This window comes from Petromyzon marinus, chromosome 2 (assembly GCF_048934315.1).
Source record: "Petromyzon marinus isolate PM22_M1 ecotype Great Lakes invasive population chromosome 2, UKy_Petmar_22M1.pri1.0, whole genome shotgun sequence".
Lineage (NCBI taxonomy): Eukaryota > Metazoa > Chordata > Hyperoartia > Petromyzontiformes > Petromyzontidae > Petromyzon > Petromyzon marinus.
This window is the reverse complement of record NC_133668.1, coordinates 5272198-5292950: the sequence shown is the minus strand read 5'-3', so window position 1 is coordinate 5292950 and position 20753 is coordinate 5272198. Positions and strand designations below refer to the sequence as shown.

The window sequence follows — 20753 nt, the reverse complement described above, 5'->3', positions numbered from 1 at the left end:
CTTAGACTAGTCTTTCAATCTCTCCATGGCCTTCCCCCACCTTCTCTTACCTCTCTCTCATCTCTTTTTACGTCCCCGCTTAGTGCTGTTCGTTCACAATCTTCCGACTCTCTCTGTCCCTCCATCTCTCTGTGCCCAATCTCGTTTCCAATCTTTATCGCTCCTTGCACCCTTCCACTGGAATAAACTTTCCCTGTACACTAAGCAGCCCCCCCCCCCCTCCTTAACCTCCTTTTGTTTATTTCTCAAAGCTCACCGCTTCTCCATTGCCCATTCCCTTCCTCTTCCCTCCCCTAGCCCCTCCAACCATTTCCTGTCCCTCCCCTATAGCCCTTTCCTGACCCCATGTGTCCTCTGTTACGGCCACTAATTCCTCGGGCCTTGTACGCCCTTGTCGTCTAGATCACTCTATTTTGTGGCCGCTTTTAAATGATGTAAAGTCCCTTGAGCTAAGGCCCTCTGTAAATATTAAATAATATGAAATAGTTGCCCAAAAAACACACGTGGAAACAGTGAAGGCAGAAAGTGGAAAACTGGCAGCAGTTGGCGGTGAAGCCCTCTAGACAGAAACAATGTGACGAGTGGAGGAGCAGCAAGTGACTGGGTCAGTGTAGATGCTATGGTGCAGTAGCGACAACAGGCAGATCCATTAAGTGCCATACACCGCTATAGACCAACCCAACATTCAATCCTGCTCTTATGTTGCCCTCGTAAGTCTGGAACTACCTTCCCTCTCCCGTTTGTGCTGTCGACTCCTTGCCCATGTCCTATTGCAGGCTCAAAACCTTCATATTTTTGCCTATGACTGCCTTCTTTTGCCCTATATAAATACATCCCCCACTGTTTAGGTAATCTTGAGACCCGGTAGCATTTAGATGCCACCTAAATTCACGCGACCTGTGCTTGCTGTCTTCACTCCAACGCTGTCCTCTGGACAGTCCAGTCCCATCACCTGATGAAGGCCACTTGTGTTGTGGCCGAAACGTCGTGATTTTTTGTTATTTTATTTTTACCTACGTGACTTTACCAAATAGAACCAAAGAGTATGGCGTACTTATTGTGTTGTAATTTAATATGCGAACGCTTTCTTCCCCCAACGATGTAATTGCCACATGTATAATGTACTACCATAAAGTAATCTCTCCTTTGAAGAAGGGGCATTGGCGAAATGTCGCCTCTTGAATTTAAAAAAAATATAAAACACACCAACAGATGGCTTAGGCTCACAGGGAATACTTGATAATGTTAGCAATTGCGTCAAAACTAACATAACTGGATGGTGACGATTTCTCATAATCCAAACGATGTAAACAGCATACTTCTCGGTTTTTTTATGTTTTTTGTTCAACTTCCTTCACACCCACATGGTATTTTTTGCATTTTATAAAATAAAGGAAGTTGGATTATGAGAATCATGATAGAGTTCTCATAATCCAAATACGTATCGAAAGGAGGTTGCTTCTGCGATTTTTGATTTATGAAAATTGCTCTTTCAGCCACAGCCCCCTCCACTCTCCTGCCCCCTCCACCCTGCTGCTCCCTCCACCCTGCTGCTCCCTCCACCCTGCTGCCCCCTCCACCCTGCTGCTCCCTCCACCCTCCTGCCTCCTCCACTCTCCTGCCCCCTCCACCCTTCTGCCCCCTCCACCCTCCTGCCCCCTCCACCCCCTGCCACCTCATCAAAGGCCACTCCCTAAAATAGTTTCATGGCTGCTGTAGCGGTTTTGGGTGTTATCATTGTGAGTTTTTAAACAGCACGCGTTTGTCATGCCCCAGTTAGTGTGAATCATGGCCAGAGCCTGGCACGTTTCCATCATCAGCAGCAGCCATAGTCAATCCACTGCTGAATGAAAGCCACCTCCATAACTCATGATCCCACCTTTCTAAAATCCGAGCACCTTCAAACAAGTCGACTTCATTGCTCCAAATCCTCCTGGATGTGTTCCCTCCCTCGACTGCCACTCTGTCATTAGTTTCAACCATCGGCCATTATCCCTTTTACGATATGTCCTGCCCAAGCCCACTTTTCTTAACACTTTAAATTATGCCATTAACCTGCTTATGTTTTAGAATTTATATATATGTAATGTATGCTGAACTTCTTTCGCACCGTACCTAGCCAACCGTGCTAATCGGAGGTGCTGGAGAAGGGCAACAAACTATACACAAAAAGCAGTTTCAAAGAAATGAATTTTCAATTTAGATTTGTATAATGCTCATCTGTCTCTCAATGTGCTTCCATGCATGCATCTCTCCGTGATCCTATTGGAACTTTTCATCTTTGTTCCCTTTTTCCTTCGCATTTTCGGCATAATTTTGGGCAGTAATGGCTCCTGGTGTGTGTGCGCGTTGTATCACGTATTGTTCGCCATGATGTTTGACGTTTCGTTCCAAGTACCACGATGTGGGAAAACGCCATTAGAGAGATATACACCACAATCGTGAATACCGAGGGGTTGTTATGCAGTCGGCCACACACATAAACTACAACACGTGTGATGTTCTGTTTGTGATGTACACTTCATAGTTATCGTGGACACTCTAACAAGCAGCCAGAGTGAAGCAAAGCAGGAAGGTCACATTTGAGTCTGTTTTTCTTGAACCAAATGTGAGGAGGCTATGTTGTGGGCAGCCGAGGATAATGTGGTAAAAGCCACAACCCGGCTAGATTTATAGTAACCTTATCAGTGACCCTCACTCCACACTCGGTGCTCTCACTGTTGACAGCGCCGCCTGGCGGCCGGACCATTTTATTCTCCCTGTGATTGCCGTTAGAGGAGCAAAGCAGGGACGCGCACGAAAGTCATACTGGGACTGGCTTAAGGCTATGGCATTTCTGGCAGACTCAACCGTGACACGTGGCTTGTTGGCAGCCCCTCCCTCCGTAATGCCCCACACAACCACTAGCCCTGCTCTCAGTGAATAGCCTCAAACTTTCAAATGTTGGCCCCACCTGGGCAACATAATGTATTGCTACTTATATTCACAACGATTATATTATTATTGTGTTATGTATCACATCATTTTATCTTAAAAATAAGTTCCTTGCCTTGAATATTTAAAATACATAAGCAGGGCTTAGATTCTCACAGAATATTTACTGGGTCAGTGGTAAGTTGGGGTAAAACTCAGCAAAGGTATTTTTTTTATTTTACGAGTTAAGGCCCACTGAGCTATATAGCTCGTTTTCAGAAGCGATCTGAACACAAATGGTAGCTCAATGAAGGAGAACATGCAAACTCCAAATATACAGCCGTTAGGGTCAGGATCGAACCCGCGACCATCCTGCATAACAGGCGACGGAGATAACATCTTGCCACGGCAGCACCCTAAGGATGTGACTATTAGCCACAGCCATAGCGAGAGGTACACTCGATGTGGTGTTCCAGGCACAACGTATATATATTTCAGATCGCCGACCCATAAATAGCAAGCAAAAGTTAAGCCCTGGATATAACTGTATCGTTTTGAGACTTGTTTAAAGAATCGCCTTTTTGTTGTTGTAATAGTTTGGATTCCTGATACTGGGAGCTCATTCATTCTTTGCTAAAATTGGCATGGATTATGATACACTATTGTCATTTTCTCTGAACAAAATAACCCGTTCTAGGTCAACCGATGTTATTCAAAGCATTCACGAAAGGCCATAAAAACACGATTTATTTGCAATACAAATAACAACGATTCACATATAAATGCAGTGGTGTCTAAATCCAACCACATCTCCAGATACTAAACAACGCAGACTGGGACTTTACAGAGACTTTCAAAAAGGGAGTTATATATGTTTAAAGTAACGTGTGTGGTTGAAGACACTTCATAATGAGTCAGTAACAGCCAGAGGAGAAGCTGGATTTGCAGTACAGATGGCTGGAAGGAGGGACAATAGTAGAGAATGAACCGCCTCCCATTGGACGAAGGTTAAGAGTTTATGTTATAAGGCCTTGCTTGCTGGAAGAGAGCGAGCTGTAACGCACCTAAAGAAACAAACATTTGCACATGAAACAAGATAAGGTGGAGAAGTTCAACCAATATTGCCTCAACCCTTCGTTTAAAATAAAGTAAAATGGTTTAAATCTCAAAGAACAGAAAATTATGACACGTCATGGCTAATGTCTTAAACATATCAATTTGGCCAAAATGACAGCATTTTAAGTGTAAACAATGTTCTAAATGACTACATTATGGTAATCAAGCGGTGGATTGATTATGGGGAATGATAATAGTCCGTTACTGGTGTAATTATGTACAAATGGGTCATGGTTTAAATAGAATCGGACCGGGGTTCGTAAAAGTGTGCAACATAAATGTTGGAGCATAGAATTGTAGTACAATGCAATTTTTGCTATTCTGCCCTCTGCTGCCCGCTACCGCACAGCCACCTATGACAACATGGCATACGTACAATACAGCAGCGTACTCCTCGATTGCAGTAATACCCCGGTTTACGTCGGGCATGTGTTCCTGAAAGGTGACACGACGAATATCAAATTCAAAGCAATGTACGTGGAGGCGACGGATACGAGAGAGGACGGGCAATGCTGTCAGCGACGTAAGTGTGGGTTGAGGCGACGCATATCGGGTAGCGGCGTTAATAAAGTGACGGCGTATTTGCGAAACACCGTAAAAGGGGGATGGCGTACATTTGGGTATTACTGCAGTACTGTGTGATCATTGTGGTGAAGTATGTTCACAACCCTCCCCCAATGAGTGCTACGGTGTGGGGAGGACTTCAACCAAAAGTGAATTGACAGAGGGCTGGAAATGATTATATTTTATCGTGATTATTACCAATGAATTCTGAATTTACGTTTCCCCACAAAGGGGTACAGTATTGGCAAGGCATGCACGCACATTCACACATCAGCTATACAGCTAGCATTGAAGGAAATACTGTAGTTGTACATTCCAGCAAATGGAATTTCCTGGAATTTACAAACATGTAATGCCTGTCACTGCTCGACTTAATTAGTGCAATATATTGTACAACTACAATGTTAAACAGTGCATAAGCGTTCGCAAGATGAAATTTTAAAAATGTATCTCCTGTAGTATGCATGGAGTTTGTGATTGAATACCGCATTTCTGCAAGACTTATAAGGCAAGGAGATTTCATGCAGCGTTCAACCTCAGAAAATGCTCACGTTGGGAAAGATTTGAATGGCCGTTAAAGACCAGCTCCCAGTGGCAATTTGACATCAGAACAAAAATCTAGGGCACTCCACTTTCCTTTCACCAACCCGCATTGACCAGCGTGGTGAAGTATGGTCAAATAACTCCATGATCGACACGGCGTGGAGAGGCCTTCAATGGGATTAACATTATTATTATCTTTGGTTTTGACCATCTCTGCATGACTTCCCATATGATGTCCACCATTATCAATGTGGTATATTGAACGTAGCATTGGTTCGTGTTGGAGCACTTATACACACGTGAAGTACTGTATATACTACTCATACATAGGGTTGTTTACCCATTGTGTAAACAATGGTCGTTTAAGCCGGTCACTAACTTGCCATTTAACGTGAGATATTATTTTGCTACCCTTTGACAATCCTCTGCCGAATGGAGGCATGCTAGCACTGCTTTGGCGGTCATGGAAGACTGATTTGATCATACCGCACCCACACTGACCACTCGACGGGTGGCAAATCACTTGGTTCACTGATGGTGATTGTATTTTCACAAACTCAGCACGAGAATGAAAACAAACCAGAGGTTTCGGCAGACTGCGGCCAATGAGTGCAACCGCACCATAATAATTTTTTGGGGCTGGGGGCAACATCTCATATTGTTGGTTTCGGGACACTTAGAATCAGAAGTCTTAGATACATTTCAGCCACCCCCCCCTTCTCTATCCCTTCCAGAACATGTTTTTTTTTAAATAACAGGTCCCTGCAGGGTGGACTGGTAGGAACATTGGAATTTTGCGCAATTTAATGACATTGTTACGTAAAATTGTGCAAATTGAGAGCGTCTTCCCACCTTTTTGCCCTCAAAATCGTTGAGGGTTCTTCGGACAAATTAACCTCTGTAGAGGAATGGAATGGTCAAATCCTTATTGACTGAAATCTGCTCATTTTGGAGCAATGTATCATAAAATCGTTAAGGGCTGGGCCGAAAATGACAACAATTGCATTTTAAAATGAGGAATTGTTTCCCGGTATACGGTAGTATGGGGCTTTTGAAAGGGGACGGACGTACGGACACATTAATCTATTGCAGGCTGGTACACTCAGTTTACAACTTCGTTCCTACCAGTATAAAAATGCCCTTCCCTTCAATTCACACCGGTTCAGCATCGAGCGGTTTGGGTCAATGCGAGCGTTTGGCCAAAGGAGGGCGTGAGATTGACTAATGGCGGCCTGAGAATAACAACAACAACAGGGCTGGAGAGAGGAGACGGTGCGGTGCATTGCTACTACATTGGCCACACAACAACAACATCACCATCATCAAACAACAACAACAGCACGGCAGCAGTGGAGATTCACGCCTTGAGAAGGCCAACACTACCACCGCCGTGAGATGACGCACGCAACTTATCGCGGTCATAAACAAAACTAAACCTCCCCCCCCTCCACAAAGCTGACGGATTGAACAATTGCAGCAGCAGCAGTGGCAGCGGCACGTTATTAAGTCCAGCCGCCGCGAAGTTGTCGCGACGCGTGCCCCGGTGCCAGGCTATGTGCACTCGGAGCCATCATCATCCACTCCTCCTCCTCCACGCCCGAGCGGGTGGAGTCGGAGGTGTCGCCACTTCCTGCGCCGATCTCCGTTGCACGGGCCCCACACAGCAGAGACAGAGACACACGGGGGTGAGAGGAGAGACTTTTTGAGTGTCTACAATCAGAGACACACACGCAGAGAGAGAGATACTTTTTGAGTGTCTACAAGAAGATACAGAGAGAGAGCGAGACGATCAACACACAGAGATACTTTTTGAGTATCTACAATAAGAGAGACAGTGCCGAGAGACGAGCAACACACAGAGAGAGAGACTTTTTGAGTGTCTGCAATTAGAAACAGAGAGAGAGACGATCAACACACACAGAGAGACGATCAACACACACGATCAACACACACACAGAGACGATCAACACACACGTCCACACGCTTCCAACGTTACAGCGAGCTACAGTCGGAGGACGAACCGGGATCTTCTCGGGAAAAAGGGGTAAGGCGTTCACCACACACAATCATAGACACACACACAATCATGGACACACACAATCATGGACACGCACTCATAGACACAAACACAATCAGACACACACAATCATAGACACACACAATCATAGACACAATCATGGACACACAATCATTGACACACAATCATGGACACACAATCATAGACACAAACACCATCAGACAGACACAATCATAGACACACACACAATCATAGACACACAATCATGGGCACACAATCATGGACAAACACAATCATAGACACAAACACAATCATAGACACACAATCATAGACACACACAATCATAGACACACACAATCATACAGACACAATCATAGACACACACACAATCATAGACACACAATCATGGACACAATCATGGACACACACAATCATAGACACACACAATCATAGACAAACAATCATAGACACACTCATAGACACAATCATAAACAGACACACAATCATAGACACACAATCATATACACAATCATATACACAATCATGGACACACAATCATAGACACACACAATCATAGACACATAATCATAGACACACACAATCATAGATGCACACACAATCATGGACACACAATCATAGACACACAATCATAGACACACAATCATCGACACACACACAAGTGTACATGTTATATAGGGCTGTAGTTGTACACACACACACACGTGTACATGTTATATAGGGCTGTAGTTGTACACACACACGTGTACATGTTATATAGGGCTGTAGTTGTACACACACACATGTACATGTTGTATACGGCTGTAGTTGTACACACACACGTGTACATGTTATATAGGGCTGTAGTTGTACACACACACGTGTACATGTTATATAGGGCTGTAGTTATACACACACACGTGTACATGTTATATAGGGCTGTAGTTATACACACACACGTGTACATGTTATATAAGGCTATAGTTGTACACACACACGTGTACATGTTATATAGGGCTGTAGTTATACACACACATGTACATGTTATATAAGGCTGTAGTTGTACACACACACACGTGTACATGTTATATAATGCGGTAGTTGTACACACACACACGTGTGTACATGTTATATAATGCGGTAGTTGTACACACACACGTGTGTACATGTTATACGACACGTACTGTTTAACTCGAGTTATGTACAACATCGACAACCTCACGACACGGGCCACGCTTTGGCACACGCAGCACTCGCCTAGAGCGACACACACACAACACACACACACACTACACACACAATACACACACTATATACACACAACACACACACACAACACACACACACAACACACACACTACACACACACTATATACACACTATATACACACAACACACACACACACAACACACACACACACAACACACACACTACACACACACTACACACACACACTACACACACACACTACACACACACTATATACACACAACACACACACTACACACACAATACACACAACACACACACACAATACACACACACTACACACACAACACACACACACTACACACACACAATACACACACTATATACACACAACACACACACTATACACACAACACACACACACCACACACACTACACACACCACACACACTATACACACACTATATACACACAATACACACACACTACACACACAACACACACACACACCACACACACACTACACACACAACACACACACACACCACACACACCACACACACACTATACACACACCACACACAACACACACACACTATACACACTATACACACACAACACACACACTACACACACACCACACACACACTATACACACACCACACACACAATACACACACACAACACACACACACCACACACACACTACACACACACTACACACACACTATACACACACCACACACACTATACACACACAACACACACTATACACACACCACACACACACTACACACACAACACACACACCACACCACACACACACTACACACACAACACACACACACTATACACACACAACACACACAACACACACACACACCACACACTATACACACACAACACACACACACACTATACACACACCACACACACAATACACACACAACACACACAACACACACACACAACACACACTATACACACACAACACACACCACCACACACACTCTACACACACAACACACACTATACACACACAACACACACTATACACACCACACACACACTATACACACACCACACACACAATACACACACACACAACACACACCACACACACACAACACACACAACACACACACAACACACACACACACCACACACACACTACACACACAACACACACACTATACACACACCACACACACAATACACACACCACACACACACCACACACACTATACACACGCAAAAAACACAACACACACACCACACACACACACACCACACACACAACACACACACAACACACACCACACACACACAATACACACACCACACACACAACATACACACCACACACACAACACACACCACACAACACACATACAACACACACACTCAACACACAACACACACCACACACAACAATAACACAACACACGCGGCCATAGCAATACACACAACACACACACCACACACACACAACACACACCACACACAACACACACCACACAACACACACCACACACACAACACACACACCACACAACACACACACCACACACAACACACACACCACACGCGGCCATAGCAATACACACAACACACACCACACACAACAAACACACACACAGCACACGCACAACACACACAACACACACAACACACAAACCACACAACACACACACAACACACACACTCAACACACACCACACACCACACACACAACAATAACACAACACACGCGGCCATAGCAATACACACAACACACACAACACACACAACACACACCACACACAACACACACACACACAACACCACACAACACCACACACCACACACACAACAAACACACACACCACACGCGGCCATAGCGATCCACACACACCACACACACCACACACAACACACACAACACCACACAACACACACACAACACACACAACACACAAACCACACAACACACACACAACACACACACTCAACACACACCACACACTCAACACACACCACACACACAACAATAACACAACACACGCGGCCATAGCAATACACACAACACACACACCACACACAACACACACCACACACACAACACACACACCACACACACAACACACCACACACACAACAAACACACACACCACACGCGGCCATAGCGATCCACACACACACACCAGGGCTGTTTGACACGCACGCAGCACGCCTGTAGTGGTGTAGCCCAGCTGTAGACGACAAGACGATGCTCGGTGTAGTCGGCACTTTGCTTCGTTCATCATTTCGATTTTTTTAACACTTTGCTTTATGTAACCCCCCCCCCCCCCCATTTTTAAATGAAAGATTTAACAAAAGATTTATCGCTCTAACCTCTCTCTCTCTCTCTGCACGCAGATCTACGGAGTGTTGTTGCTCCTGCTGCTGCTGTTGTTGCTCGCAACCCCCAACAAAGCGTCGACCATGAACCCTCCGTGTGCCCGCTGCAACAAGACGGTCTACCCCATCGAGAAGCTCAGCTGCTTGGACAAGGTGAGAGATGGGACCTCGAAGTGGATTGGGGGGAGGTGGTGCAGGGCACCAGCTGATAAAGCCAGCGAAGAGCTTTATCGATTTGGTTGGTGGTGGTGGTGTAGCAGAGGTCACACACATGGGGTCGTGCTAACTGCGGCGGCATCGAGGGTGAAAGCTTTATCAGGTCGGTGGGACTCACTCGTAGGTTAAACTGTGTCTCGGAGGGATGGGGGGCATCAAAGTTAGGATTTGTTAGTTGGGATGTGAAGGCACGTGGAAGTACTGTATAACTAACATAAGGTAGGTTCGTCAGGTGGAGGGGGCACGCACTGGGGTTATCGGCTCTCTGTCAGGTGGAGGGCACTTGGGGTAAGTGAGATACCTAAGGGATGTACTTTTATCAGGTGTGTGTGTGTGTTATATATGGTGCATTGTTGTTTCAGGGGTTTGGGTGAGAGGTTTGTGTAGGGTAGAAGATCACCAGGGTATGTGTGTGGTGGTGGGGCAGAGTGTAACAGGCGAAGACGGTGGTTGTGTATGCTGGCAAGGGGCAGACAGTAGTGGGGAGTCTTTTTTTTTTAACACGTAGACTTTCGCGACCAATATCATCCATAATATAATAATACAGGGTTTTCTGGCTGTCCGCCTGATGAAGCTAGTTGTAATTACCGGCGAAACGTCGTACTCATGATTGTGAATGTTGTGGATTTGCTCTCCCAACACACCGGGTGTGCTGTACCAGTGACGAATTGGCCACGTGCTGTTTACGTGGCAAACCTTGACTACATTGACTGTGTCGGGTGGTGGTTGGTTTAACGACACATTTATATTTACGCGATCTAAGGGGCCGTCCATAAATGACGTCACGTACCTGGGGGGGGGGAGGGGTCAGACATTTGTGACGATGTGTGACGAGGGTGCGGGGAGTTTGAGAAATGTGACGTCACATCAAAATGCGCAACTTTATAAATAAATATAGACAACACGTTCTACTTAATTAAATAGACTTTTTAATAAATGTTTTCTCCTACAACATCAGAGTGCAGCGCCACATTAAATACGCACTACAATGACATTAGTTTAAAGCGATTTGAAGCATGTTTTTTATATTTTTTGGTGGGGGGGGGCAGAGCTTTGTGACGTCATATTTGAGGGGGGGGGCTGACTTTTTGTGACGCCGTGTGACGAAGAGGGGGGGGGTCAAAAATCGCCCAAAATCGCGTGACGTCATTTATGGACGGCCCCTACAGAATAGCGTGTGCAAGTCAGTACACTGCCATTCCGTAGGTGTGCTGTCTCCTCCAAAGATAAAGATCCCCCCCCCACCCCCCCCCCCCCCGTGTAGCCTGTGACAAGACTGGGGGCAAGTGCTGTTAGCGAGTAGCACCCACGAAGGACGACTCGGCACACGAGGGAGTGGGTGGCCAGCACCGCTCCGCCGGGCACTCATTTGAGGAGGCCGAGTCAACCCGTCTCCTCCGTACATTGCACCACAAGCACTTTTTTGGGGTTATTCAGCGACGCGTGCACGGAGGTAGTATTACAGTTATAATTGCGCACTAAATTATTCACCGGGACGATGCAGCGCTGCATACTGCACTTGGTGAACGGCCAAAGAACGACGCGTACGCGACACGCGCCGAATGATGTGCCTTGAATGCACACACGCGCCTCCGATCGGCACGGTTGGCTACGTACGGTGCGAAAGAAGTCCAACGCATGCTCTTGCAGGTCCGAAAATACCCTGCAAAGATACCTGCACTGTGTGTAACTGCTGCCGCTGCCCGGAGTGTGTCGTGCCAATACGCGGGTGGTGTCGTCCAGCAGTGGATCGAGAAAGCCCTCTCTACATGTGCCGCAGATAACTTCAAGCGTAGTGATCCGTGCGCGTTGATATTTTGGGGGGGGGGGGGTGTAGGCCACAACCATTGTTTTAGTCCAAAATTCGTGTCATTTAACCCCTCCACCACCTGGTAATTGGGCACGTGCAGTATAAATAATAACACAACTTACCACTGCCTGTCAACGTGAAAATCCCGTCAGGTGGTGGAGGGTTCACGACAAAGGCTTTTGGGACGAACCCTAACCTACGTGGCCTCACCCAAACCCCAACTCTGGATGTGCCATCACTCCCCCCTCTCTCTGCGGGGGAGCGGTGGCGCAATGGTTAGCGCACCGCCGCTCACCACTCACCACCAGTGGCGAACATTCCCGAACCCGGTGTCCGGGGACCTCCCCGAGATCGACTCCGTCCTCTCGAACGAGTACCCGGTGCGGTGCGTAAACATCACAACCGGGGAGAAGAGAGGGCGGCGGGGTGTAGGTGTTGTCCTTAATAGGTGCTCGCGAACAGCACTCAGTCGGTCGCTTGAAAGCTATATGCCGGGCAGGAGGAGGGGGGGAGTCTTTGTCTTTTGTTGTCTTTGTGTTCGCTGCGAGGCAATGGATGCTGTCTCGGTCACGGCTGTCGCTCCTGTGGGGTCGGAGTGGAGCATGAGAGGGGGAGGGAGCTGTAGGGTCGAGAACATGGAGACTCCGCTTTCTGTTGAAGCAAAACATTATAATTATTATAGGCTTTAGCCTTTCTGTGTGTATGTTGAACTTCTTTCTCGCACCGCACGTAGACCGACCGTGCCAATCGGAGGTGCGCGGGAAGGGCAACAAACGAAACACCAAAAACAGTTTTAAAGAAATTCGTTTTCAATCTAGACACATGTATAAAAAAGTTTTAAGATGTTCTAACACCAAATAGATCATTTGTTGCAAGGCAATCAAGTCTGCATTAACCACACAAACTTGTGGCAAAACATGCAAACAATCATGCTCTGATCATGATGCATGCATTGTCTTTGGAATTGATTGGCTTCCACCAGCCTTTTTATGGCCATGCCTCACCACCAGAGTTAGTTAGGCCAGAGAACGCCAACAGGCAAACAGTACCCCAAGGCAATGCAAGTATCAAAGTACAGTATTAACAACTCGGGTTGAGCAGTTACATCTATGGGATATTTTAAACAATTTTTGTTCATTATTTTGGTACTGCCAAAAAGGTCCTGTAACTGTGCTTTCTATGCGCGCGTGTGTTGGTCTCACTCCGTGTCCCTCCGTGTCCCTTCTGTTCTTGTGTCGCCCTCTTTGTTTCCCCGTGTGTATGTATCTCTTTGCGCCACTGTGCCTCCATGCCACGGTGTCCTTCGCCGTGTCTCTGTCGTGCTTTGTGTGTGTGTGTTTGTTTATCACTGGCCGTGTCTTGTTTACGTCTCTCAGTGTCTGTGCTTGTCTCTCTGCGTCTCGTTCTTGTGTCTCGCTGTCTCTTCCATTCTCTCTCTCCCCGTGTCAGTCTCGAGCCCCCCCCCATCCATCCATCTCTTCCACGTGTACACAGCTCCCCCCCCCCCAATCCTACTCAGTGACAGCTCTTGACTACCGAGTACAGTGACAGAGGAGAGAAGGTCGTGAGAGAATAGACAAGGACACGATAATACTGGTAGGAACCTCCTGGTTACACCAGCCCACAGGGGATTATTGTGTCCGTCCGTCGTGCATCCAAAAATGGGAGGGGTGGAGCTGGGTGGAGAGGGGAGGGTGGGGAGGGGTTTGGTGGGGAGGGGCTAGGTGGGTGGGGAGGGTGGGGAGGGGCTGGGTGGGGAGGGGCTGGGTGGGGAGGGTGGGGCTGGGTGGGGGTGGGAGGGGTGGGGCTGGGTGGGGAGGGGCTGGTCACCCCGTGGTGCCCTTATAAACTCAACGTTTAACCTACTCACGTCGGCTTGTGCCCGCCCTCACAGTCGGGCATATTTGCGGAATACACCACGTGGTGCCGTTGACCCTGGCCATTGACCGAGCAACCCAACGTTCCTACCAACTCCCTCCGCAGGAATGTGTTAGAGTAGAGCGTGAGAGGAGAGTAAAAAAGTAGAGTGTTGAGTTTGAAGGAGTAGACAATTTTACCCCAGACGAGAGGGCGAGAGAGAGAGAGTAAACAGAATAGAGGGTGTGCAGAGCACGCGTGAGTAGAGCACGCGTGAGTAAAGAGAGCGAGGAAAGAAAGTGAAAGGACATCTGTGAAAAAAAGAGCTTCATAGCTCATCGGATTTCTCCAGGATAAATAAAGATTCAGAGTGGAGAGAGACAGAAGAGTGACTTTGGGTAGACTTAAAGTGATCACTGTGTTGAGAGAACAGACGAGAGCACGAGAGAGTATAGAGGTACTGGAGGGTAGAGAGTGTGTGTGTAGCACGCGATGTAAAGCGTGAGATGATAGACAATGAGTTAGGTAGGGGGTCAGATTGTAGGGATAGTCCAGATGCTGGAGTAGAGAGCAAAGCATGAGAGTTGAAACGAGTGAATGAGGGAGTAAAATGTGAGACGGATGCTGCCTTTCATCTCCATCCACACAATGAACACTGAAAGATTCGCCTTAAAAACCAAACTACCCTTTTAGATGGTGATCGTGATTGTGGTGATGCTGATGACTCAATCATAAATCCACGTGAGTCATGAGTTGTGATTTGCTGCAGTTCATAGTTGAGACACCATGACCAAAGCAAACGGAATGCACACAATGTCATTAGGTCCCCAGGATCTCAGAAGCAAAGCGGGATTGAGCCTGGATAGTGCTTGGATAGAGGACCACCATGCATGACAGGGTGCTACAGGCCGCTGTGGTGCCACATGGTGGGCATCTGAAGACTGGATTGAGAAAGAGCTGTGCATGTACATAGCGGAGACATTATTGCAAAGGCAGAAGCTGTAAAACACATGCCTGTGTGGATGACAGCCACATTGAATGAAATCAGAATGTCAAAACATACCAGCTCCCGCGTGGTCCATTAACAGACAATTTAGTTCCACCGTGATAGATTGATGGGCCTTTATTGTATATTATAAAAAAAAAACTTGCTCAATGACTACACCCATTTTTGAAGGTAATTTATTGGATATACAGTACTGTACTGTAGTTTACTGTATTTCAAATGATATATAATTCACTGCCCTTTGTCAATTCACTTATGGAAGGTCTCCCTGTCGCATGTGGCTCATGGGGGTTGTTTGACTGTACTTGACCCAGTGTTTGCTTCGGATGTCACTCACCGCTCGTGTTGGTTGCAGCTGGGAATCAAACGCAGGCATCCGGGTTCACGGTGCCGTGCGTAAACCAATGTGTCACCACTTCCCCCCATATGAAATTCCGTGGTTTATTTCAGTTGGGATTGATGGGGCCCAGCCGATCTTGGTAGGGTTTTGAACTGGAGCTATTACTTCTCTGTTATTCTCGGGTCATTTTAACTGCCACCTATGCGTGCAAGACAAGACAGTGTGGAGTAGTTTCCAGTTGTACATGCGTTTTAGAATTGTTCATTACTCTGCCGCATATAGCTTGCTGCAATTCTGTAGAATCTGGGGGAGGTGCAGGTGCTGCCCTCCCCTGTTACTCATTTCCAAAAAAATTGCGTGCAAAAGTAGTCTTTGTTGCTTCCGTACAAAACTGCAATATGATCGGTGTTGGTTCTTTGGCTGCGGTTAAGACACTTTCGGCGTCAGTTTCATACTTTCCAACTCTGCAGCTCACCGAGATTATCGATTGGTGGGCTGCGATGCATGAACGTAAGTGAGCAGAATGTTAGTGTTGCAAAGACGTGTAAAAAATTTTTTTTAAAGCTTACGGTATTATCCTACCACTTCTCATTTGTGCGTGACCACCCATGACTGGGTATTCTGATTGGCTGTGATTGCAGCGTGGGCAAAAGTCCCTGAGCAAGCAAAGAGGAAGTGGAAGAGAAGTCCGTTATCATATCCCTCCCGTTGCGTGTAGCACCACTGCCCATGGATAAGACACAAGGTCTTGTGTTCGTGGCAGTTGCTGTAAACGTCACATAGTTTATACGTTTAGAGGCAGTATTTATGTACAAAACGTTGTCAAAGATACATTGAGTATCTTTGTTGTGATATTCACCCTTGCCAATGATTCAGTCACTGACGTCCTTAAATTTTGACTTAAAGCTTTCGTGACTGCAGGAATTTATATTCTTTGGGTCTTTCGGCAAAGTCACGTAGATAGGTTCAAAGAAAATAACAAATAACTACGACGTTTCGATCACAACTCAAGCGGTCGTCGTCAGGAAAAGGGGGTTAGCTTCTAAAGGCAAACTGTTTATAAGGGCTTGAAATGGGCGTAGCCCAAATGTCAGCAGCCAATGTTAATGTAAGTGGTGGGCAACAACCACGACGGTGGTTGGTTTTCCACCAATCAAAGGGCTGCCTGGTGAAAATTAGCATGTTAATGTAAGATCGGTGAGCGGCTTCCACGGCGCGCTGAGGTGGCCATGTTAATGTGAGAGATTAGCATGAGATTGCTGTCTGCGATCTGCCATTAACATTTCTTTGAACCTATCTACGTGACTTTACCAAAAGACCCAAATAATATTAACATCCTTTTTTGCTCATGCAAATCGGCATGTAATGATACACCGGTTCAATCAAACCTTTGTGAATCAACTGCTGGGTGTTTGTGCATTTTGTCTTTCTCACGTGACATAGTTTTAAATGCTCTGATATTGTTTTTTTTCATTGATGTACTGAATTGGTTTTCCTTTTGTCATTTCGGTGACCTAGGTCACTCTTGAAAATGACACCATCCCCGTCTGTTGAGTTCTCACCTGTTTAAACTGAATACACTTGATCTGAGATAAAGGCCTCCCCCACACCGTGTCAGTCATCGAGGTTGATCTTACTTCTCCACCGTGATTAGCGTGGGTTCGCATGAAGGCTTTGGAGCTTGACCACTTGCCACTCATGTTAGCCATAGTCGGAAATCAAAGTCATGGTCGCCAGGTTCAAAACGCGGCGTATTAACCACTGTGCCACTGCCTGTCCACTTGAATGGAAACATGACCTTTATAAGCATGTTAAGTCCATTGAGACCAAAATGTCTCTTTACAGTGAGATGTGGGTTTAAGTGTAACCTTTGCCAAAGGGCAGGATGGGGCAGTGAGTACAGTACTGAAGCATGTTAGCACTCCGCTAACTTGCCACACAGAGGCCACGTTCCCATCCGTAGAGCATGTGTGCGTTCAACATGGCATTCTTTCATGGCATTCTTTGGCTCTTTGCCATCACAACTACTTTTAGCGAAATCTTGGCGTGTATGGTTATTACAGTACGTTTCATAATAATTGATAAGATGTGCGTTTAACCTGGTCCATGATAATAGGTTTTTCCCCTTTTTTATCTGGCAACAAAACAGGTGTTAAGTTGTTAAAACACCAAACTGAAACCTTTTACAAGGAATCATGTCTGCATTAACCACAATACTAGCGGTCAAAATGCAAACAAAAAACATACTCTGATAATATATGCATTGTCCTTGAAACTGATTGGTCCACACCAGAGACAGCTTTCTTTTGAGCCTCGTCTCAAATGGTGTTAGACCAGAGGACGCCAAAAGACCATGTTAAGTTTTACATGTACAGTCCCCTTGTAATACACTGCTGGATGAGGGCCTCCGTACATCGTGAACATCTACGAGATTATTGGACCATACTTCACTACGCTGGCCAGTACAGGTCGGTGACGGTAGGATAACATTGACGTTGCAGCATGGTACAGGACAACTATGGATTGTGCTACCATGCCCTCCACTGACAATGTAGCCCAGCAACAACCTATACCAGCTGTTTTTCTGAATCAGAATCTTTATTTATACTGGAGGAATCCCATGAGATGTCAAGCTATTTTTGACAGATGTCGAGTCGGGGCTGATCAGAACGTTACAACAACAAATAATAAAATAAACACGATAGGAGTGCAAAGTATAGGATAGGTAAGCAAATCACTCAAAACATATCCAAATAAAACTAAACTATTTTAATTTACCAGGTCAAGCCCACTGAGCTATTTGCTTCTTTTTCAGAAGCGACCTTGCTACAGATGGAAGCTCAACGAACTGGCTTCTCACGTGGAAATGTATAGTAGCCAAGTAATCTAAATTATGCGTGGTGGTTGCCCCTCAAAGCACTATCCAGGCTCAAAGTCTGCTTAGCCTCTGAAATACGATGATATTGGGGTGCATTCCTGGTGGCTTGGTCAAAGTGACTCAAAGAATTTGAATTCAGAACAAGGCTGCATTGTTGTGGTGTGGTAATCCTACACAGAGGTGGATGAGGCCTCGAAGACACGTGCTTATTCGCATACGTGTGGCTTCTGCTCTGAGAAGCTGAGTCAGCGAAGTGTCTAGTCATTGCTCTGAATGCGTTGGTACTATAAGGTACCTTTGTTACTCATTTAAACTCTTGTTATGTACTCCAGTAAAGTAGACAAGTTGATGAATAAGCTGCACGCAATCATCTTTACCGCTTTGCTGTCTGTTAAAAAAATAACTGTTAGCTGTCCATCCGCTGGTGATTTCTGCAGTTGTATTATATATTTTTAATGTTTTGAAATTGCTTACTTAAGATTATAGAAATTCCACAGGCATGAGACCTTGGTTATTATAAGGGGTGCTGGAACAATACACTTAAGAAGGTGATGATGTGTATGTGTGCATGTTAAACGTCTTTCACACCGTACGTAGCCAACCATGCTAATCGGATGTACAGGGTCAAGTCGGGGCCCGTGGGTGAAGGGGGTAACTTGAGGGGGGGGCAGGTGGAGTGTTGGTGAATTGTGATATTACCGGAAATGATGTAATGAATCAACCGTGCTATGAAAACATGGCCATTAGATCTGTATACCTAATAAGCATAATTAAGCTATTACTATTTCTGACTTGGGCACCTTTCTGTGTGGAGTTTGTATGATATTCCCTCTCGTTTCCCACGGGTTTCCCCAAGGTTCTCAAATTTCCTCCCATAGCAAAAAAAACACCATACATACGACGTAATTGGTGTTGGCCAAACGTCCAAATGCTGAAACATTACCGGCAAATTACTTAATTTGAATGATATACAGCAGCAGCAACATCGTCCCCCACTGAAAACTTGGCTTGACCCACCTTCAAAAATATAGTTGATACCCATTGAGAATTTCCATGGTACAAAAAAAGTAATATTAATCCACCTATCTAGCCACATTACAAAATAGCGATCCATTTTTTTTAAAAGTTGTAATTTCTGATGAACCCACATGTGTCAAAACATCCCGCCATATAATTTCCCCGCATGTCAAAATAGAATCACTTATCGTCATCATCAACATAACAGCATTGAACAATACAGTACAGCGCTGTATTGCACAAAACCTGCACCGCCCTAATCTAGCTCAAGAGACTGCCACGTCTTAGTTGTATTTAACTTGGTGGCTACTGTAGCTAATGGATTAACTTTAGCTTAAACACGTAGCGTTATGACCCCTAACCCTAATCCCACGTACTGTAATCAAGAACCACCGTGGGGAGACGACAATGAACAATTGATTTGTGACAATAAAGTGGTGATTGTTTCCAGAATGTGGACCGCTGTCTGGGCCGTAACAAGGACAATACGGGACTTGTGGGCCCCAATTCCTGGTAAATCGTCGTGACAGGCATCCAGGGGCGGCGCTTTTGAGATGCGTTCCCAGCACCCACTTAGTGATTGTGCCCCAACTCTTGTGGGCTAATTGTGCAACACACGGTACCATCCGTTGAACAATCCCTAACATTGCTGCTGTAAGTGAACACTTTGGGCTGTGGGCTGGCTTACAAGATACGGCTACAGGAATCGGTTTCTTAAGCACGCATCAAAGAACAATCGTTCGTAGCTTTGAATTTTTCAAATAATAGTTTTGCGCATTAAAAACGTCACAGCTTACGGTCATTTATAGCCGCCCGGATAAATTAATTGCCCACACCCATTGCAGTACTTGTGCATGGTGTAACTGTCAAGTTCACATCCGATTATTTTT

General features: G+C 45.8%; 1 protein-coding gene across 2 annotated transcripts in view; it reads left to right on the top strand.

The window, feature by feature from the left end:
• The first annotated feature begins 6295 nt into the window (after positions 1 to 6295).
• LOC116949124 (LIM zinc-binding domain-containing Nebulette) overlaps positions 6296 to 20753 on the top strand; it is a 47923-nt gene continuing 33465 nt past the window's right edge. The window contains exons 1-2 of one of the 2 annotated variants that reach the window (XM_032966349.2): positions 6296 to 7180; positions 10758 to 10892. In XM_032966349.2, coding sequence (XP_032822240.2) covers positions 10824 to 10892 — 69 coding nt within the window. In that variant the 5' untranslated portion in view covers positions 6296 to 7180; positions 10758 to 10823. The remainder of the gene's footprint in view (positions 7181 to 10757; positions 10893 to 20753) is intronic. The other variant, XM_032966350.2, reaches the window with a different exon arrangement.